General features: G+C 43.3%; 1 protein-coding gene across 2 annotated transcripts in view; it reads right to left on the reverse strand.

Moving 5' to 3' along the window:
- The window catches only part of MXI1 (MAX interactor 1, dimerization protein), a 97,492-nt gene that overhangs the window by 47,969 nt on the left and 26,517 nt on the right, over positions 1 to 23,006 (reverse strand). For both annotated transcript variants that reach the window (XM_066622464.1, XM_066622465.1), the window contains exon 3: positions 9,789 to 9,818. In XM_066622464.1, the coding sequence (XP_066478561.1) occupies positions 9,789 to 9,818 (30 nt within the window). The remainder of the gene's footprint in view (positions 1 to 9,788; positions 9,819 to 23,006) is intronic.

The raw sequence follows: 23,006 nt of genomic DNA on the forward strand, positions 1-23,006 counted from the left end.
ACTATTTGCATGCATTTTTCACCGCAGAACCACATCCCCTCCGAGGTAAATATACACAGACAAAAAAAGAACAGCAGTGTTAAACAAAACTCAAAGCGAATCCTAAAATCTGAAGAGAAACCGTGTAACTTCAATGGTTAAGGAAAGCTTACACTTTGTTCTGATGTTAGCACACAGACATTTACTTAGTGAATTCAGGGCCCAATGCTGGAGTTGAGCCCTAGCACTGGTGCTAGGTGCTGTAAATAATGCCATGCAACATGCTTACGGCACCTGGTGAGCAGGGATCGCTGATGCTGGGCTTGCGTCAGTCAGGCACCAGGCCCAGTGCCAGCAGGAGAAGGGGGTAAGTGCAACAGTCAGGTGGCAGTGCTGCCTCTGGGGGGGGAGGGGGAGTGAAACAAGGTTGGGGCAGGAACGGGGCAGGAGGAGGAGGGTGGGAGCAGCAGAGCTCTGCCCTGCCACATACTGAACTCCATGTTGGGCTGAAAGGCCTAACACTGAGCCTGAGGCTGCAATCCTAACCTCACTTTCCTGGGAGTAAGTCCCATTGAACACAATAGGACTTACTTCTGAGTAGACCTGGTTAGACTTGTGCCCTAAGTCTCTCAAGTCTGCACCAGCAAAATAACCAGAGCAGTCTTGAGAAGCCCTATTGTGGAGCTTGGGGTCTTTCCCTGAGACCACCTCTGGCTGCTTCCCAGCACCTGCTGGATACTGCAGTAGCCAGTTTGGCACCACTGCTCCAGTGGGTACCAGGAAGCTCAAGATTGGGCTGTCATTTTGTTTCATGACAGAATTTGAACTTTTTATTTTTTTTTAGAATATGGAGTAGCAGATAGGAAAAGAAACAAACGTGTGTTTCATTGACAGACAACAAGTGTGCAGGAACAAGGGAAGTACTGGGGTGGGGTGGCCTTTGGAGAGTGCTTAAAAATTTTAGCAAAATCACCCTTACTTTCTTTGCCTAAACAGTCTCAAAATTTTCAAGTTTTTCTTCACAACCTAGAGAAGTTCAATGGAAGTGTTTCAAAATATTAACAGATTCTTTTTGGAGAGGGTAACCATGCTCCTTAACTGCTACTAAAAGATTTACTTCCCAATCCAATGTGACGTTCCAAGACTGGAATGCACTTTACAGTATTGCAAACACAGATCCAGAATCACGCATAGCTGTGTGCTTCCGGACTACCACTGCTGAAGCTGAGGAAGCCCCGAGCATGGTGGCAGGGAGGAGAAGGCCTGCCAACCTCAGTAAGTCAGCAAGCTGGTCACAGGTGTGAGCAGATCGGGGTGGAAAGGGGGTGGGCCGGGGACATGTTCCGTGTCCGGAGGGGGTGGCAGCTGCCAGGGGTGCCATGCACCTGATGCTATCCCCTCCAGAGCCTGTCAACACACCCCCTTTGTCTCATCAGGCTTGTGCAAGCTAAGAATCTGGAGCAGGTTTGAGGAGACCCATTAAGGGACTTAATGGTAAGGAGATGGTAAGGGAAAATACTTTCCCTTTCCCCTCCTGATCAGTCCCCCATCACCACCACAGCATGCCATGCAGTCTGTTTTGGAACAGCTGCATGCTATGATGGAGAAAAGCATAGGATTGTGCCTTAAGAACCATGTGCCACCCTAAAGACCAATCTGTTGTGGCCTAAGCTTTGGTTCTTACAACTTTATTACTCTTAAAGGTACCACAACACTCTTCTGATTTTTTTAAAATTCCAAATAGGGCAGGACCGTAGTTCCACCCATACATTCAAATTCTTGAACTCTTGAAAAATCAGCCCCCTCCCTCCTATTAAGCAATCATATTGAAGGTCCATGTTGCTTGCTTAAATTCAAAATCCTTGAAGAACCTTTTTGAAAAATTGCAGACTGTGAAAAAAACAAGAAATCAATTAAGATTTGAATGTAGTGGGGGGAGGAATAGATTTGAGTCTGGTGTTTCATTTTACAACATAGGATACATGAAAAAGTGTCTAAAACAGAGCTGATTTTACTACACACTTAGGAATGCAGTGAAAATGAGTGCAAAATACTTGGCCTAGATTTCCTGGTTTTGTTTTCAGGATGAGTCAGGGAGGTTAAGGTCAAAGGAGGATCTTTCTGTTGAGTGTCCATGTCATGCACATCAGCATTGGCAGGATCAGCAGCAAAGAGGCAGGAACACTGAGTCAAAACCAACCAAGTTTTGTTCCCGACTGTCTCTGTACAAAATCTTTTTGTGTTTCCCATATATGCCCTTTCTTCACTAGGAATTGTGGGACTGGATTTCTCTTTTCAACAAATGCTAATTTTTCAGAAATATGCCCATGAAACCATATGTCCTCAATACATCTGATGTGCTGTACTGAAAAAGGGGCGAGTTGGCAAGAGATGAGAATGGAGCCTGGTTTTTGGGTGGCAAAATAGACAGGTTGAGTTTTTGCTGAACAAAATTCAAGGAGAACATCTGCAAGGTGTCCATAAAGAAGTGTATGACTACAAAGGAACAAGTTCACTATAACAAACATTTCTAAATTATGACTGAGGAATTGGTAAGACAACATCCAGTAAAAAGGCAACAAGAGATTCTTGACAAGACCGATAAGAACATAAGAAAAGCCCTGCTGGATCAGGCCCAGGGCCCATCCAGTCCAGCTTCCTGTATCTCACAGCAGCCCACCGGATGTCCCAGGGAGCACACACAAGACCACAAGATACTTGCATCACGCTGCCACTTCCCTGCATCTAGCATTCTATTTACACTCACACCACACAGCAAAGACACCAGATTGCAATTGGGTTTAACTTGTGCTACTTTATTCAACACAGCGACCAATTTTTAATGCATGAAACCTATCATGCAAAAGCTTGCCTCTCACATTCAATGTAAGCCCTTAAAAAAAAATAACCCAGAGGAAGTAGCAAACAAACAATGCAGCAAAGACTGTGCCACCTTCTTGCATAATTTTCTGTAGCCAAGGGCATGAAACACAATGTGCCTGGTCACACCATATGTGAGAAAGGATACAATGAAACTGACAGCCTGCATAAGACTATATATCTTATATCAAGGGTACCCAAACCCCGGCCCTGGGGCCACTTGTGGTCCTCAAGGACTCCCAATCCAGTCGTCAGGGAGCCCCTAGTCTCCAATGAGCCTCTGGCCCTCCGGAGACTTGCTGGAGCCTGTGCTGGCCTGATGCAACTGCTCTCAGCGTGATGGCCAACCTCTCACATGAGATGTGGGACGAGGGCTCTTTCCACTGCTTGCTGTTTCGCATCTGTGATGCAGCTGCAGCAGCAAAGGAAAGGTTGGTCTTGCTTTGTGCAAAGCCTTTTATAGGCCTTGAGCTACTGCAAGACCATTCATTCATACAAGTTCCATCTCTAATATATTCATTTATGTAAATTCATTCAAATTTGAAATGTAAATTCTTTTTTTCCTCAGCCCCCGACACAGTGTCAGAGAGATGATGTGGCCCTCCTGCCAAAAAGTTTGGACACGCCTGTCTTATACTGATGCTCCAATTTAAGAATGTTTTCCCTTTTGATAGGCACGTCTTTTGTTCTCCATGACAAACAATGTCTTGTGCCCCAATAATACTGTGCATCATTTTTATGTCCTTCAAGACAGCTAGCACGGCAGAGGAAGCAACTGCTCTCCTTTAGGTAGCTGAAAAATACACCTAACCTATTTACAAATGTACCAAGTTGTATGCCAATCAACACACTTACAGAGGTCTCACAGACTTGGGTCGGGATTGAAGTGAAAGTACACACTTAACGAAAGTGTAAAGAAGCCAAAACAGCCAAGCATATCAAAACTACAGGGTTAAATCTTGTCTGCAGAATTTAAGACAAGGACTGGTATTTAAGGGTCAGTCATGGATAGTTTGGGTAGCAGTTTAGAGAAACAACAATGTGTGACTCCTAAGCGTGCTCCCTTGAAGCATGTTTGCCGAGTTCCAAGGTGAGGAAGGCAGTTGGCAAGAAACTTAGAACAGTAGTAGTAAGCAAGTATCCATTGCCTCACAGCTGACGTTCAGTGACAAACACTAGTTAGCGCAAGGGAACTACGTGCATGCTCCATGCAGCCCGATACCAAATGCACACCTGGTGTCAAACTACTGGAAAGAGCTGGAAGTAGGCATAACAAGAAGCCAGGATCTAAAGCAGACCTGCAAACCCTGATTAAAACTTAACCACACATTGTTGGCAAACTTCAGTCTCGAGAGACTATGGTATCGCGCTCTGAAAGGTGGTTCTGGAACAGCGTCTAGTGTGGCTGAAAAGGCCAATTCGGGAGTGGCAATCCCTTCCACACTGGGAGCAAGTGCAGTCTGTCCCTGGTCTGTCTCCCTGGCTATGGGCCTTCTTTCTTTGCCTCTTAGCCTCAGACTGTTGGCCAAGTGTCTCTTCAAACTGGGAAAGGCACTGCACTGCCTGCCTCCAAGCGGGACGCTCAGAGGCCAGGTCCATTCCTAAGGCCTTCAGATCCCTCTTGCAGATGTCCTGATCGCAGCTGTGGTCTAACTGTAGGGCGCTTTCCTTGCACAAGTTCTCCATAGAGGAGCTCCTTTGGGATCCGGCCATCATCCATTCTCACAACATGACCAAGCCAACGCACGCGTCTCTGTTTCAGCAGTGCATATATGCTAGGGATTCCAGCACATTCCAGGACTGTGTTGTTTGGAACTTTGTCCTGCCAGGTGATGCCGAGAATGTGTCGGAGGCAGCGCATGTGGAAAGCGTTCAGTTTCCTCTCCTGTTGTGAGTGAAGAGTCCATGACTCGCTGCAGTACAGAAGTGTACTCAGGACGCAAGCTCTGTAGACCTGGATCTTGGTATGTTCCGTCAGCTTCTTGTTGGACCAGACTCTCTTTGTGAGTCTGGAAAACGCGGTAGCTGCTTTACCGATGCGTTTGTTTAGCTCGGTATCGAGAGAAAGAGTGTCAGAGATCGTTGAGCCAAGGTACACAAAGTCATGGACAACCTCCAGTTCATGTGCAGAGATTGTAATGCAGGGAGGTGAGTCCACATCCTGAACCATGACCTGTGTTTTCTTCAGGCTGATTGTCAGTCCAAAATCTTGGCAGGCCTTGCTAAAACGATCCATGAGCTGCTTGAGATCTTTGGCAGAGTGGGTAGTGACAGCTGCATCGTCAGCAAAGAGGAAGTCACACAGACATTTCAGCTGGACTTTGGACTTTGCTCTCAGTCTGGAGAGGTTGAAGATCCTCTGATCTTAACCATGGTTGACATTAATCTGAATGCAGATATAATACTACTCTGTGGGTGAAGCACATGAAGGAAGATGATATGAGCAACCTACAACTTACTCCTAATCCCCTAACCACAGATAGGATATTGGAAACGTGATGATTGCACTCGGCCTAAAATGAAAAAGTCTCTTTTTTACTCAATCTCTGTGCCCAGGCATTGAAAAGATATGCTAGTCTGAACTGAATGGGTTAAAATCAAATTTAACTCTAAATAAGACCATCAACTGCCTGCAGACAAAGGGGGAAGAAACTGAGTCAGGGACCTAATAGTGGACAATTTCAAAAATTACAGGGTGTGTCAATAATGGAGATAACAGTGGGACTCAAAAGGAAATTAACTCCAAAGAGAGAAAAAAGAAGGACCTGCCTGGGACTATTAGATTCAGGGCTTTCATCTTTGCCTTGGTTTAAGTCTGGAGACAGCTGCAGACTTAAAGATGCTACACATCAGAACAATGAAAATCAGAAGGTAAAGCAATCCTTTTGTTTGCTTTGGAGCCCAGAAGTAGATTCCTTCAGTGTACGGAAAATGTACAGTCTGGTGGTTCTCAGGAGACTGTTTCAGCTACTTCCACTTTTCACTGTACCAGCAGGGAGTCCATGAAATGTTGGCAGAAATGTGCAGAGAACAGCCTGAGAAACAAAACACACACAACTCACAGAGCCTACAGTCCCTACTACTCTTGCATGGATATAGTTCTTCACTGTCCAACTGTCCATTTTCCACCAGGCCATTAGTACAAAATTCAGTGTAGGCTCTGAACCAGTTGCCATTCTGCTACCAGCTCCTAATCCTTAGTAAGCATTTAACAGACAACTCTTTCAAGCCAATGCAAAGTTATTCCCCCCCCCCCAAAAAAAAACTCCAAACCAAGAATTGCACAGAAGAGCTCTAGCCTCAACTTTGTCTCACTGTTACAAATGTGAAGCCAATAGTGAAACTACCCAGCAGCCTCAAAGGACCAAATACATTAAGGGTGAGGCAGATGGTGAGGTGGGTGTTTCATCAAAGAATAAACTTTGCATGGGAATCGCTCGCATATGGTTTGACCCCCATGCCACTAGAAAGATAGGGTGCCTGAATACCAAGGCCACATGGGCAGAGCCTCACTAGAACCACATTCATGTTATGTTCAATGCACATAGAATAAACACATGATTTTGCTACAGAGCATTGAACATAAAAGAGTGAATTACTGTGCATGTATAGCATTACATGCTACCTGTACTTTACACTTGAAGGGTTTGCTCCTTGTATTGACTTTAAAAATTAGCACACATACAGTCATATGCACAAACACATCCATAGGCATATACACATCTGAGCATGCGTAAAACGCAACATGGGAAGGAACTGAAGAAGTAGGAAAGACTCATGAGATTGCCCTTGCCTGTATGGCTGCAATATTCACACAAACTCCCAGACAATAGTCACATTGGGGGATGTTGCTTCCACACTGTTCTTTAGTGCATTGGGGGGGGGGGGTGTAAGAAGAGAAGGGGACAGCAGGCTAGAGAGAAAAAACACTAAAAACCCCAACCAAAGGTGTTTCCAAATTTCAGTGCTGCTGAAAAAGAACACAGCACTGAATAATAATTAAACAAAAAGAGCACACCCTGGGGATTTTGATATTTGTAGTGAAGGAAAACAAAACAAAAAAGGATCAGATAAAACATAGTAGTTTGTGAATGGCAACATGCTGACCGGTGTCACTTTCTGGCTCTGCTAATGCTGCAGAGGCTCCAAACCACAGGCTGTGCTTTGGTAGATGTGAAGGCTCCACTGTTTTGACACCACAACACAGTGGCTCCACCACACACTACATTACACACCTCTCTCCCCACCATATGCACTTCTGGCTGTCCCTCATTCTGAATTGGTAAGAAACTGAAACAAAGGACACAATAACTGGGTTCATAGTCATAAGTTATAAATGGTATTAATATTTTGTCTAAAAAGGGTTTGGAGATACATTTTGGCAGGAAAAAAAAGAATAGCCTACTTTCTCTCCGCACAGAAAGCAAAGGCCTGATTTTCAACAATGCTACCATGTCCTCATCCTGAAACTAAATTCTACACTGTTTGATGATATCGTAGCCATCAAGACTCCTCAATGTCCCTGGCAGCAAGGTAGGCACAGAACAACCTTGCTGTGGCATCCTTTGGGTATAACTGCTAGAGCGAACAGTTATGATAAACTTTCCCAGCAACTATTAGAAGTACAGTACTTTGTACAGTCCAAATCTCATAAAACTGGAGCAGGCCTGGGGCACTTCTGAGTTTCAGCATGAATATTCATTAGTCCTTTGCAGAACAATTTGTTTGTCCATTCATCCCTTCATTTGTGCGTTGCAGAGGGCAAATGTTTATAACATCCTCTGTGACAGTGGCCCACACTGACGTTTTTGTTATCAGAGTATTTTTTTTCCCTTCAACGTCTTCTAAATCCAGTTCTGAGCATTTGCACACATCACCCAAATCCATCTCTTTTTGCTTGTTTCTTTCTAAACTTACAGAACCTTACCTCCTTAGGATTTCCCCAGGCACGTGATATGCCCCCTTTTCTTCCCCAAAAGCACCCCTTCTCACAAAATTATCTGTGCCTTAAAAATACACAGCTAACTATGTGCACATTTACTGTTATGTTCATCACAATCATAAGCCCAACTCAACAGAGCAGCCCAGGCCTCAATCCTGACCAAAGGACACAAACATAAGACAGGGAATAGACAAAAGAATAAACTGGAGATGCCCAAGGACAAACCAGGTGGTCAAACATTGCAATAAAGGGACGCTAGTGCACATAAACCTTTCAGTTGTGTGGGGATACACAACTTCTACAATCTCAACCAGGGGGTAGACATTTTATTTATTGGTCAGCTGAAAAAATTATAGACCACTTTTCATCCTTAGCGCTCAAGGCAGTTTACAAAAAAATTAATATTTACAGCTTATAAAAAGAAAGAACTGAAGAAAGACTAGGCCAAGTAAACCACTGAACTAGACCACTGAAGAAAGACTAGGTCAACAGTAGAACAACTCAAGGCCAACAACAAAAGGCCACAGCAAACACCCCTCATCCAACAAACAGGACAGCAGCTACAATTCCACAACCTGGGGGCAGTCACCAAAAAAAGCCCTGTCCTGTGTTCATGGCAACCAAGATTCAGTGGGCATCTCTATGCGGAGCAGAGCCCCCTCAGAAGATCTTGCTTGCTGGGTAGAATCAGGACCTGCTTAGGGCTCTGAAGGTCTTAGTTGACTTGCACTCTGAAGCAACTGGGAGCCAACGCAGCTCTGTCAAAATTGCGCAGATAAGATCACTTCAGGAAGCACCTGACAGTAGCCAGGCTGCAGCATTTTCCACCAGCTGCAGCTTCCGATTCCTTTTCAAGGGAATTCAACCCATGTAAAAGTACATTACAATAGTCCAAGCATGACATAACCAAGCCATGACCTGCAGTGGCTAGAATTGCTTTCTCAAGGAAAGCACCTCTTCTCGAGCAGGAGGTGCAGTTGGTGCAGCAGCCAGTTTGGACACTTGGCCAGGTTGACTCTGCAGTGTTTCCACTATTGGTTTGTTCAAAATAAGTCTTCCCTTTCCTTCGGCAAGATGTTTTTTCCTTCCACTGCAGTGACCCTGGGAATGTAGATTCAACCAATCTCCTCCTCCTCAACCCCTGTCCTGAAGATAAGTTTAAAAATAGGAAATCCAGGTTCAACAATAGCATCCTGAAAGCAATGCTATAACCTGATCTGCGTGTGAAATAACTCTGTTGTCTCAGTCATATTTATATTACTCTAACTCCTGTTACAAAGGAGATGAGTCACACAGCAAAATTAGGCAAGGAACAAAACTGCACAGCTTGCTAAAACTTGGGCTGAAGAATAAACAGGCTGTGTTCTAAAGCAGGTTCCAAGCGCCCCACTTCACAGGGGCATATGGGTAGCAAGGGATCCAGAGCCATTGGATAATACTGTTTCCCTATAATACACAGGGATTACAACAGGCCCGATAAATAGAGAAAAGAGGGAGAAGACAACACACACATGCAATCAGCTCTTTAGCTAACATGTACCAGTGCTGGAGAAACCCGATACCCTAGCAACCTCATGTATGGACAGTGACCCAATCAGATTTCAGTTTGCAAGGAGAAGAGAAACACTATTTCCTCTGCATACAGATTAGCCCAAAAAAAAAAAGGGTCACTTCTTTGCATTTCAGGGAGGGTGGGAGAAGCCCTTCTCTTTTCTCTTCCTTTCAAATCTTTGCATGGAGTTCGTAGGAGATTTTTTTTTTTAAAAACTACCCACAAAAAACACACGCACACACAACCTACTCACCTGGTTGTAAGCAGTTCTATGCTGCTAGAGCATGCTGAAGGACAACTTAAAGAGTATTAAATGTTAACACTCTTTAAGTTGTCCTTCAGCATGCTCTTGCAGCTTAGAACTGCTACATTGTATTATTATTATTACACTGATAAAACTTACATTTCTTGAAATGAAATTCATTAGTGACTTACCGGTTCTTTTCTAGTTCATTGTGCGTAGACCTGAAATACAAACCAGGAAAAGAATCGAATTAGTTACCTCTAGTCTTATAATTCATGAATCAATTTCCACAAAACAATGAGACCATTTCTCCCCTAATTATACTACAGTTGATCATAGCAACACATTTGACTGTTCAGGTAAAGAATGATGTACTGGCCCCTCTGTTAACAGGTCTTTGTTACCTTCTGAAATATTTAAAATGGTAGAGTATTCAAAGTCCATATGCACTGGGATTTTCCTCTACCTACACCCCCATTCAGGGCCTCTGAGAAGACTTTTATCAGGGGGTACAAAGTTTCTTTTGGGCCCCTTCTCAAAGGGGAGGGGGCAAAACAGAATGGGGGAGGGTGGCAACAGAGGTGAGCAGACTGGGAGAAAAACAGGGCAGGGGAAGGGTGGTGACAGCCAGAATAATCTTTGGACTCCAGTCTGCTGGCCTCCCAATGCAGAGCCCAGCTCTATCTGCACTGGCACTGGCACTGGCACTGGCAACCCCAACTTCCTGCACAGGCAGTGAATCTGGGTAGAACTGGAAAACGCAAGATCCCAGGAAATTTCTGGGACCCATCCTTCGGCTCGTGGGCCCCCATTATGACCCTGAGTACAAATTACCCCCTGTACCCCTTTCTCATGGGCCCTACTCAGCTGGTACCTGATGTGAACTAACTCTGCCCAATTAATTTTGTAGCTATGCTGCTGCTTACATGGCTCGGTTATCCCAAGGTGACAAACAGAGACAAGGGAGAAAGCCCCTGATTATCCAGGGGCTCCTTATCTCGTATTTAACTACCATTAAACTCACATTTGCATCTTGATCATGTAAACAAATCAGATGCTGAAACAATTTAAGAGGTTTTAAATTCAGGCTAACTGATCCTGAACAAGCTAATTCACTGAACTTTTAATTATTTTGAGCAATTTGCAGGATTCCAAGACTATTTGCATTAATGAGATTGTACCTTTTTTGTAAACTGATCTACATCAGATTTTTGTGAGTGAGTGAGTGAGTGAGTGAGTGAGTGAGTGAGTGAGTGAGTGAGTGAGTGAGTGAGTGAAAAATTGAAAGTATAGTTCCTTTCAAATTTTAAAACCTAAAATAACAAACACTAAAAAAAACCATATTATCACTTAGAAACAAAATTAGCATAGAGGAGACTGTCTAGCGTGATTCTTTCACCTTAAGAGAAAGATTCCCTTAGGAGAATAAGCATACTTTTAAAAAATTATTATTAGCAAAATGACATCAGACTTTCTCAAGAACCAAAACAGTATTTTATCACCAATCTGAAAGAGTCATCCAGCCATAATGTTTGTGGAAATGAAAACAAGTCTATGGTAGTGCCAAGCTCCAAAGGACCAGTGGAGAAAATAGTGGGTTGGTGCTCAGAACCTCCCTAATTGCACTACTAGAGAAACAGAATGCACAAGGAAACCTCCTAAAGACTCATCTGAACTCCTCATTCCTCCATCCTGGAGTGCACAGCTGGCCAGGTGCATAAGCAGGTATAAGTGTATTTTCAGTTAGAAATTTGTTAACAGATTCTCTCAGCCTCCTGTGTTTGGACACGAGACGTCTGGCTGCTCCCCACTGTGCAAATTATTACAAAACCCTAAGCAGAGTATGCAAGTATAAAGCGAGCAATAACATACCTTTAAAAAAAAGTATAGATCTATGACCATTTTGGAAAAGGTAAATCAAATTCAAACACGTGGCACCCACTATATAACATTTTGGGAATTGAAGCAGAAGGGAATGGACCTCTCCCATCTTTCCAAAATTTAAAACAATGCAGAGAACTGGTTCATTCCCACCATTTTGAGAAATTGTTGAATGATATCTAAGATGTCTGCCCGAGCCTGCAGGCATTTCATAGCTGTATCCTTATCCACTTCTTGGACAAGCCCCATGGCACAGTTTGGACAGTGCAATATGATAAACACCCTTTTATTCCACATTTGGGAACAACTGTTCACAAAACAGATAAATAAGATACCTTTTTAAATGTCGCATGCCACTTTATGTTGTCTTAAGCAGTGAAATACTGGATTATTTTTAAAAAATTAGAGATTAAGAACTTATACTGCCTGTGTCCTCAAGAAACCTGAATGGAATTCCTTAGACAGCAGATCATGTAGCAGTATTTAAAGACTAGCCAGAAAATCTTGAACTGTTGCAAACTTATGAGTTTGGAGTTATCTGTATGTAAACTTTACCAGGGTATTATTAGTTTTATTTACTGTATGTTTCTGCAGGAGATGACTCCCTCTGCCTGGCAACTCCATTAACAGCTACAAACCCAAAGATATGCAAGGGATTGAATTCCTACATTATAATCAAGTCAGTCATCAAGGTTGGCGCTAAAAGAACAAAGTTCAGCCCACCGCTGGGAACAAAATTAAAACAGCAGGCCCTCCCTATTTCTCTCACACAGGAGACTCTTTATTACTTATCTGCCTTCCATCAAACACCACAATTGAGAATGGCCACCATCTCTCCACAAAGCTGGCAAATTTAGCCTGTGATTTATAAGCATATTGGCATAAAATAAAATAAAATTAACTTTTCCAGACAAAACACACACACAGGAAAAAAAAACAAAAAACCACTATAGCTGCTAAATAAAACCTGTCAGGCTATTACAAGGACCGTTCCTCAAAATAGAAACCATTTTGAAATAATGCAGTGTTCTCCTTGGTAACTCCAGGGATACGCAGACTCCTCCACTTAGAAATCTTGCAGTTTCTTCTGCAGAACAACCTTATTTTATATTCATAGCAATTTCTAGTAAAAAGTGAAATTAAAACTCTTCTCTCCCCCCCCCCCCCCGCAGGGTTGTCAGTAGTTATAATCATTCAATGGAGAGAAATACCAACTCTCATGAGCAGTGGGGACAACACAGAGTGTATCCAATGTGTTACCCAGGACAGCGACTCAGCTGTGTGGTTGCATAACCAGAGCTCAGTACGGAATCCTGGACAGAATCTGGCTTCCTCAGAATCTGTTTTCTTTTCTTTCAACTAAGCATATGTTTACACCTCAGAAAAATCAACATGATCATTAGATGAACTTTCTACCTGCACCCTCCAAAAGGAAAAAGGAAAAAAGGGATCAGGAATGAGCAGCACAAGCTGCTTGATTTTTGCAGAATCACCCTATTCTCCCTGATGCTTAGTCATGATCAGCAGCGGCGGCGGCACCAGAGGGACCCTAGCCAGGAGCCAGTGGTCCCTGAGGAACCCCCACCAATCTGCCTAAGTACTGGGTATTGCAGAACATGTGGCAGCCTAGAAGTTAACTTTGAAAATCTACCATCATCACATGTCAGCCAATAGGCTTGTCCCAGAAGTTCTCTAGGGTCCACAGAAGAAACTCCTATTGGCCACTGAAGGTGGGCAGGAAAAATGTCTGCATAGCAGAATCACCACCTAGAAGTAAACCAAGATGGGAAGGAACTGCACCTGCTGAACCCCAGTGCCCAGTAAACAAGAGAGAGCAAAACAAGTCAGAAGAAGGGCAAGTTGTATGGGTGCATGTGGACAGAGGCCCAAGCGCACCAGCCCTGGGCAACGTTCACCATAATGATTAGCACTACAGCAAAGGTGGCTCTGCCCTGCCATTTTGTGTTGATAATATCTGGGTTGCAATTCTGCACATGTAGTTAAGTTTCAAGAAAACCAAAAGATCATAAATGCAATTAAAAGGACATCAGAATGCCTTAATTTTTTTTCTTCAACATATTAATATTTCACATTTTGTCTCAGCTGAATTACATCATATTGTTTTACCCAGTGGCTTTTTCTGTTCAACAAGGTCAGGATAATCTTCAGTGTCGACTCCTACAGCATTTGCAGTTTCTCACCATTTTGTACTAGGCAGCTGCAAATTCATAAGTATAATGCTTTGCTCCATTAAGAAAGTAGGGAACAGCCCTGCACCATGAACAGACCGCCCTATCTGGAAACCACTCCCTATGAGTTTGAAACTGATCTTAATCTTGGGGCGCATCTTGAAAGTGTTTATGGTTAAAGATAGGGGCCCAAGAAATTACATGGGAGTATGTTTGCTGCAGAGCTGTTGAACTAAACAGGTGAGGGACTGATCAGTAACATACGAGATGTGATCTCGTAGATCTCATCCCATCCCATCGTAGATCTCCATCAGATCTCGCAGATGGGAGATCAGTAGGAATCCCACTGATAATACCATAAATAATTTGTTTACAAGTTAAGGATATAGCATTGTATAACTAAATATACAATGCCAGTATGTTTAGTTGACTAGCTAGTCATGACTAAGCACAATCCTATGTTTACTCAAATATAAGTCCTATTATGTTCAGTAGGGCTTAATTCCAGGTAAGCATACATAGGATTGCAGGCTAAGGACTCAGTTCTATCCAACTTTCCAGTGCCAATGCAGCTGCAATGCAGCCCCAAGGTAAGGGAACAAACCATGCCTGCCCCCCTAATGCAGGATTCAGCTCATACCCCACTGACACAGCTGCATCAGCACTGGAAAGTTGGAGAAGATTAGGACAAAGTCATAACAAACTTAGGATAAAACCCACAGGTCTTATTTACAAATATTTGTAAAAATTAGGGGCATGATCCATCCCATCACAGTCATAGAATGGTCAGGTAGAGGAAGAGACAAAAAAAGGTCACACCAAGCCCTCTGTGGCTTTTCTCCTGTATGCACAGCTTGGACAAAGAAGCACACTTTTTAAGATTTGGATATTAAAAGATGGAGGCTTCTTCCTTGGTTTATAAACAATTCATACAGAAAAGAGAGGAAGTTTTAAACCTCTGCATACAAAATAGCGTGCAGAAAACTACAGGCAACAAATCTGAATGCTTAGGAAGCTTTTCCTCCTAGCTCCCGCTCCCATGTGCTTTTCATAAACCATAAAACCCAACCAAGAGAACAACAGAAACCGTCTACAAGGCACACTCCCAGCCCTAAACTCAAAAAGTGCCAAGAAAGGGGCATAAGGCACAAAGTGCAGCTGCTGAACCAGTCTCCCTGAATTCAGGAAACCCAGTGCCTGGTGCATTCCACCCCAGAACATCGAACAGACAGATACGCAGGCCAATATCACCTGCTGCATAGCAAGGAGGCAACACAATGGCTGTAATACATCACCAGAGTCCGAGAGCCAATACGTCACCTGGTTTGTGAAACCGCTCTCTGGATTCTTTCAGCCCAGACCTTTGCTAAGAACACATCATTGAACTATTAAGCTGCCTCAAGTTCTCAGCAAAAGCAAGGCAATGTAAATAATAAATCTGCTTAACTCAGTTTCTTTGTTTAAATAAAATATATTGTTTCTAGGAATGAAAAAAAACAATCTTTAGAAATACCAACTCTTGAATTTCCAAAGTTAACCCCAATAGAGGCACAAAAAGTCATGTATGGTGGAGCAGAAAGCGATACTGGCAATTTGTTATAAATCAAAGGGATCTCTTTACAAGTATTTAATATTCACTGGAGTAGCCCCCTCAAAGGAGGAACACTGGCATGGACAGCTGTGGTTCTCTTAACGGTGCCTGGTGAAAATGCTCAAACTGTTGTTAATATAATATAGAATAATGCTTTAGTATTAATACAGATCCAGCTTACTGGGAGTAAATAAAGATGTCAGCCCATTGCACAAATACTCAAATGATGGAACTGGATTGAAAACTGATTAATTCCAGGCAAGACAGAGGTCCTCCTGATCTGGAAGGCTGCTATGCAAGTACTAGAATCCACAACTTGCTCTGGATGGGATAGCACTCCCTCTGAAAGAGAATGTTCGCAGCCTGGGAGTCCTCCTAGATCCACAGCTGTCCCTCGATGCTCAGGTGGCAACTGTGGCCTGGGGGGCCTCTGCCCAGCTTTGGCTTAGGCCATATCCGATTCAGTTTGGCGACAGTGGTCAATGCCTTAGTGACATTTTGCTTAGATAACTTGCTTTTTATGATCTCGTTTTCCATTGGAAGATACAAGAAACTTCATCGTTGTGCAGTTATTCGATTTAAAAATCTACATTCATATACTACTCTTTGTCCAAGCCTAATTTTAACATATTACATTCCTATTTTGCTTTTCATTAATGGAACTCAAGATGGCACATACAGCATTTCCCGGGCAGTTCTCTATCCAGACACTGATCAGATCTAGATCAGTCAGCTTTAGCAAAATTGTTGTGTTGTCAGCCGACACTGTGGGAAGCCTGCTGTTAAAATGAAAGCGAGCGTAGAAGAGTAAGCAGTGAGGTAGGTTGAAACCTGGGCAAGGTTAGAAAAAATATAGGCTTAGGTCATGTTGCATGATCATATTTTGAGCACACACAGAAGCAATAAATGATATAAGTTTGCAGAAACAGAAACTTTGCTTGCAGTATGGGTGGCAGGAAGTTCAAGGCCAAATCATACTGCTAACCCTTTCCTAGAAACCTAGCAACAGCAGTTATCACTTACTAAGTAGAACATGAAGTTCACCTCTGGTAGATGATAACCATAGGCGTCACCCCAGCTGGCTTTCTATGATCAGCAAGAGCAATTTTGCCCAATGGGAATATCAGATTGTCTGCAGACATCATGGAGAGCTGTACTGTTTACAACTACAAGTCTTTCAAAGGAGGTCATTTTAAGGCAGAGCCAGCCCATCTATGAGGACAACTGAAGCAGGCACTTCAAGCACCAGTCTGGTGGAGGGTAACCACCACCTACTTGCCTCCACTGCTCCTCCTTCCACTCCCTGGACTGGAAAAAGAAAAGAGAAATGTGGAAAAGAAGGGAGTGCTGAGCTAGAACACTGGAGAGTGGGAGGAGCAGAGGCTGGGACATCATCAGGTAATGGGGGCACCGTTTGGCATGCCAACTCATGCATCAAGAGGTGCTGGGCTGACCCTATTTTAAAACAGTCATAATGGTGATTCCATCCTTCCTCCAAGAAGTGAGAGCATGGTGTCACCCTTCCTTACCCTCACAACACCACCGAGAGGGAAAGCAGGCTTGAGGAAGGGTCATGGCCCAGGAGAAGAACAAATGCCTCCCAGTCATGTAGGCCCAGATTCAACCCCTGGCACTTTCATGTAGGGCTAAGAAAGATCCTCCTGCCTAAAAACCTGGAGAGCCACTGTTGTTGACAGAATGTTTACAGTATTGAGTTGGATGGATCATTGGCCTAACTTCAGTATAAGCTTACAGGAACAGCATAGAGAGAAACTATGCTTTCCGAGGCAGCTTATAAAGCAATTTCCTGAATACCCATGGAGGCTGAAAGAGTATGATTGGCCCAAAGTCACCCAGTAAGCTTTGAGGTCGAGCGAGAATTTGTACCCAGGGTCTCTTTAGCCTAAGCTTCACTCCCCAGCCACTACACCATACAGGTTGAACCAGTGACTTCTCCGAAAGGTGGATTCCAACCAACACACAATTTCAACAGCTTGCCAGAGGCCTCTGGTTTAGAAGTAGCCCCTAAATTTGATCTCTCTGTTATTCTAAAGCTACAAGTAACCTCACTGCACAACCCTAATATTCATCTGGCTAAACTAAGCAGCAGCTGAAATCTGAGTGCTTTCAAGCTGGCTTTCATTTGGATTAGAAACCAGCAAAAGGAGCCAAGATATATTTCCACAGTATACACACCACTCCTATTTTCTTGGCCAACAGGAGGAACTACATACATGCAGAAATGAGCAGCCCAGTTCTGTCAGAAACCATTGCTTACTACAAGTCTCTCCTTCGCCACAGGGATCTGGAATAAGAGTTTGAGCAGAACAGGTATTCTGTATTCTACACATCTGGCATTCATAATTAAACACTCTCAGTCTCCACCTATTTGCACTTGCTTGTTGCTGGATACCATCCATATATCTGTGGGCTGTATTCTGTACACAGAAGATCATCAGGTCTGCCAAAGTGTTAAAGAGGCCTACATTCCTCTTAAGCCATTTCTGCCCAACATTGCATAACGTTGCCCAACAGGGATCAAATGTGTATACCTCTAGGCTGGGCAGAAATGGGTTCAGTTGTCTCAGCTCTGATGCAATAGAAAGGGCAGGTCAGAAGGCGCATTTTTAATTTCTGAAAGCAGGAACAGGGCACCAGTACAGTCTCTTGCTGGCCCTGCAGTGTTTCTCATACAGATGGTGGAACAGCAATCATGCCAATGACTGCATTGCTCTGTAGTACAGATACTGAGCCTCTGTTACCTAGAAGCATCCAACCAACATGCAATGAACCAGAACAAATTGCAAAGAATGGTTGCACATTTGTGTGCAGCAAACATAATCCACAGACACACAAATGCAGCTGCACACTAAGAATCAATTTACATGCGAGTATCAAGGACACCTAGGTTTAAATGGCAAAGTCCTCAACTGAAACTGGTACTTGCCCACTTAAAATGGAGAGGTTTTCCTGCATTATATAACAACAACAACAACAACAACAACAACAACACAGGTATTTTTATACTGCCTTTCTTGGTCTTTTTCAAGACTTTATTCAAGGCGGTTTACATAGGCAGGCTTATTAAATCCCCGTAGGGATTTTTACAATTTGAAAGAATGTTCTATCTTACAAGAAACACAACATTCAGGTGTTACTTTCTTGATCTGGTTTCGCATTCTGGCCTCCATCCTCCCACGCTCAGAACAGATGGAATAACTTGGCTCAGCTTGTCAGCTGCTTCAAGGTCGAGCTTCAGATGTTATCTTCAGGCAAATGGAGGCTCTACCCTCTAGACCAGACCAGAAACAATTATGGTGACTGGAAAAAGGATTGGGTCAATGTTGAGTCTGAATTCTGTGTTGGCTGCAGGGAAACCCAGACATTTAAATGTGTATAAACCATCCAGAATTGGTGCTGCCGCACATATATTTTTAAATTTAAATCAACACACACCACAAAAAAACCTCTTCTTCCTAAGATCAAGTCCTTGCCACAGACATGGTGTTTCCATGTAATCTTTGGTCTATTACACATTGTCAGCCTAACCTACTTCACAGGGTTGTTGTAGATTAGAAAAAGGGAGGCAGGATGACTATGAATGCTTCTCTGCGCTCACTGGAGGAAGGACTAGATAAAAATGTAATCAATAAATGTTGGTTTCAACAAGAAAAACAAGTATACTGCAGGTGAATTTGGTCCACAAGAATGGAAGAAAATTCTTATGAAATGTGGCAGTTTGATCAACATACAAAGCAAGGTGCAGTAACTAAATTAGACCTGGCTATATTCATTTGCTAGCTTAGAAAATACAGCAACGCTGTTTCTTTAGACTTGCACTCAATGTTCAGTTATGCCAACTTTCCTTTAAACCCACAGCAGTTATAAATTTGCTTGTGGCTACCAACATCACATCACCTTACTTTACCTTGCAATCCCTCGGCACATTACTCCAACCACCCAAAGCATGTGAGATTCCTTCCACATATGTGCCTGCCAATTCCACCGCCATCTCATCTATAACGAAGGTCCAAAAGTGAGGGAAGGAGGGAGGCATTAGCTACTGCGTGGCTAAGGGTGAGGACACAATGATGGCAGGGGAAAGGCAGGCACTGAACTAGGGCGGAGGGGGCAGTTCCTAAATGAGAAGGCTAGAAAACAAACAGGGGAAGGGTACCATATACAAGAGATTTATAAAGATGCACAGTTAGCAAGGCATGACAGTTTGCTTCATCAATGACTGAAGGAGAAGAATGCAAGCTTAGAAGCCCTGAAGGGCCACTCCACCTGAACTTTACTTAAGCTTCCTTTCTTCCACAGCTATCTTTAAGTTCACCTGTAGCATACTGCTGTATGGGTGATCCGGAATTAATCTATGGATGTTTAAGTGGAGAAGATCCTGGCCCAACACAGTAGATCAGATTATTTATTTAGAAGACTTGTATCCTGCCTCTCCTCACACTGGCTCCAAAGCAATTCAAAACAAAAATTAAAAACATCTAAATAATATCAAACTAAACACTTAAGCAAAAGAGAGACAGAAACAATCAACCCAGCAAAACAATGAGGACAAAAGAAAAACAAACATGACAGTAGACAACACAACAGGGTGGATTTTGTTAGAATAAAAGAAAAAGCCTTCAGTGTAATATCATGAGCGAGGGGGCAAGGAATGGATTTTGAAAAAGGTATTGGGACGAGCAGAGGCAAAATTGAGTCGCACAGGAAGAGGGGGGAAGTGGATTTTGAAAAGGGAAGTTAATTTTGAGAGAATAAATTTGTGAAAGGAGGAAGATGGCAGAAAATAAAACATTTTTTGAAGGAGAAATTATTTGGAGGTATTGGGGAGATAATTAATGTGTTGCAGGGATAGAGAGTTGGGAAACAACTGAATAATAAATTGGGAGAAATTAATATATTTATAAAGAGAACATGCTTTTTGTAAATGTTGGATATATGGAACTGATTGGCCCTCAGTCTGATCAAGGTATTTAATGTATCTGGAACTCTTCTCACATTTCCAAAGAGTGTGTTATAATTTGGGGAGCTAAGAATCAGGCAGACATTACTCTTGCTGTTCGCCTCTCTCCTTACACCCACCAGCTCTTTCCTCACAGGCACAGAGCCTTCTGGGGCGATCTTCACAGAAGTCTCTTCAGTGAAAGCATCTCTCTGTGCAAGGCTCTATGTACCCAGCTATCAGCAGGATGAAGTGGGCCAGAGCGGCTAAGCTTCCCCACCACGTGCCACTGGCCAGATCAAATCCTCTGGAGCAGTGTTTCTCAAACTGTGGGTTGGGACCCACTAGGTGGGTTGTGGGACAATTTCAGGTGGGTCCCCATTCATTTCAATATTGTATTTTTATTATATTAGACTTGATGCTAGCATGGTATGTGACTGCATTTGGGGAAATGTGACAGACCTGTACTTTTAACAAGCTACTATAAATTTTATTTTAACAATGATGGGACTTACTCATGGGTAAGTGTGGGAAAGATTGCATCCTAGGATTGTTAAAAATTTTCCTGCTTAATGATGTCACTTCCAGTCATGACATCACTTCTGGTGGGTCCTGACAGATTCTGACAGATAAAAAGTGGGTCCTGGTGCTAAATGTGTGAGAACCACTGCTCTGGAGGGCCACATGTGGCCCCTGGGCCAGGGTTGGAGACCGCTGCTCTACGGTTAGATTCCTAGAAAAACCCACTGGATATCAAATTAGCAGATACTGAATTATTGAGCCTATGGGGAAAATGAGGTTAGGTTCCAGGGGACTCCAGGGAACTCTATGAACTTCATGAACCTGAATTTTAACTTGAAGTCTATGGGGCTGGGTGATAGCGAAGGCTCATCAGCACCTCCAACATCTGATGCTTCCTTCTCCATGCAGGATATCACTCAATGCATTGAAGGCTGCAGCAATGACGATTTCTCCATGGTGGCTATCCTTCGACTTGCTTATGGTTGCTTGCCCAACAATGAGGCCTCGGAATTCAGCAGTGGGGAGGGTATTGCTTCACCTCCACCTGTCTCTTGGCTCCTTCCCTGGATTGCCCCCAGTCCCAGAGTAGCCCTCTGGTAGCCTTCCAGAGACCTTTCAACATCACCAGATTCAGCTGGAGTCCCCAAGACGGTGGGACAAGTCTAGAAGCAGACATAAATGTGTCTGATGATTTTCCACTGGCCAATACCAATGCTGGTTTGATATGGAAAATTGACGCAATCCAGATAACTTTAAAAAAAATGAGTATAATTGGCTGGATGCGATTACCACCAAGCCTCCCCATATACTGTATAGGCCTCCCTTCCTCTCCCCCTCCACAGCACCAGCGTTGCCTTCTGCTCATGAGGCCACTGTCTCTTCTCCTCCTCTTCCCGCAACCTCTCACACCGCCTGCCTGCTTGAGCCCCCCTGCTTCAAGTGCACCAGCACAGTATTCGCAGATAACGAGGGATAGGTGGCAATTTTGCCCCTCATAGATAAGTGAATTCGCAAATAACTGATTCATATATAAAGAGAACTGATGGTATATAATCTTATGGGTCATTCCCACCTAACATTTTTTTTTCTTTTTAATGACTAAAGTTTAGACTTCTCCTTTCTCAAAGGGTGTGTGACAAAGAAGGTCAAAACTGAATGCTCTCAGGCAAAACCTGTACTCAACAGATCAAGCTACTCCACCAAATAATGGGAGGACTTGATGTTGCATACTTGACGCAGTACACCAGAAAACTATCTACCCCAGGCGTGCCAAACTTGAATAGCTTTCACTGAAGAGATGCAATTAAGCAGGAAGTGACATCATTAAGCAGATGATGACCAGAAATAAGCACCTGGTCTCTCTGAGGAATTCATTAACTGCAAATGACAGAAGAGAAAATATGCAAACCTTGATAATATTTTCAAGATATGGCCCAATTATTGCACAGGCCACCCTTTCAGCAGCGCTGCTTTTGCCAAGACATCACTTCACAGCTCAGAAGCTGACAGTGGTGCCAGGAGAGCCCAATCATAACAAGGGCCAAAAAAAAAAAAAAATACAGCTTCCAGGGGCCATATTCACAGCCTTATGTTTGACACCCCTAATCTAACCAGATGACCCTGGATTACCATGTGTCCTGTGTCCTCTTCAAACACATGCTTATGGATACATGCAGAGTGTCCATAAATCATCTAACAACCTGAAAGCTGTCAGTCAATTGCTGCAGAACATCTATTGTACTTGCTTTTCACAAGCCTGTCTCCAGCTTGCTTGACCTATTGCCCCTCCCTGACCCTTTCCATACCTCCATTTATTTTGTCATCCCAAAGCTCTATTCTAACCATCTCATGTGATCCACTGCAACACCAAAATCACTTTCATAAATAGTAGTGCCAAGCCAAATATCTGTCATTTGATACCTGTGATTTTTTTTTTTTTAATGAAAGGTTCCTGTCAGGAAAGGGGGTGCCTAGGAGAAGTCCAGCTGACTAAGGGTCCTAATTTCCAGTGTTTAGCATTCATGAACGCCTTCCTACTCCCCACCCTCCCTTGACTAAACCAGCAGTGGAACAAAGACCAGGCAGAGGAGGACCAGAGGAGAAAACTCCTCCCAGGACAGCACTGAATCCCATGGGTTCTTATTAAAATCAAACCCACATTAGTTTCTGCAGAACGAAGAGAGATGCCAACCCATTAAATTATTGGTGAACATGGACTAGGCAGACTAAGAGTCAAAGTGTAACTAGTTAGAAGTCCAAAAAGAAA

This window comes from Tiliqua scincoides, chromosome 3, assembly GCF_035046505.1.
Source record: "Tiliqua scincoides isolate rTilSci1 chromosome 3, rTilSci1.hap2, whole genome shotgun sequence".
In the NCBI taxonomy this organism is placed as follows: Eukaryota; Metazoa; Chordata; class Lepidosauria; order Squamata; family Scincidae; genus Tiliqua; species Tiliqua scincoides.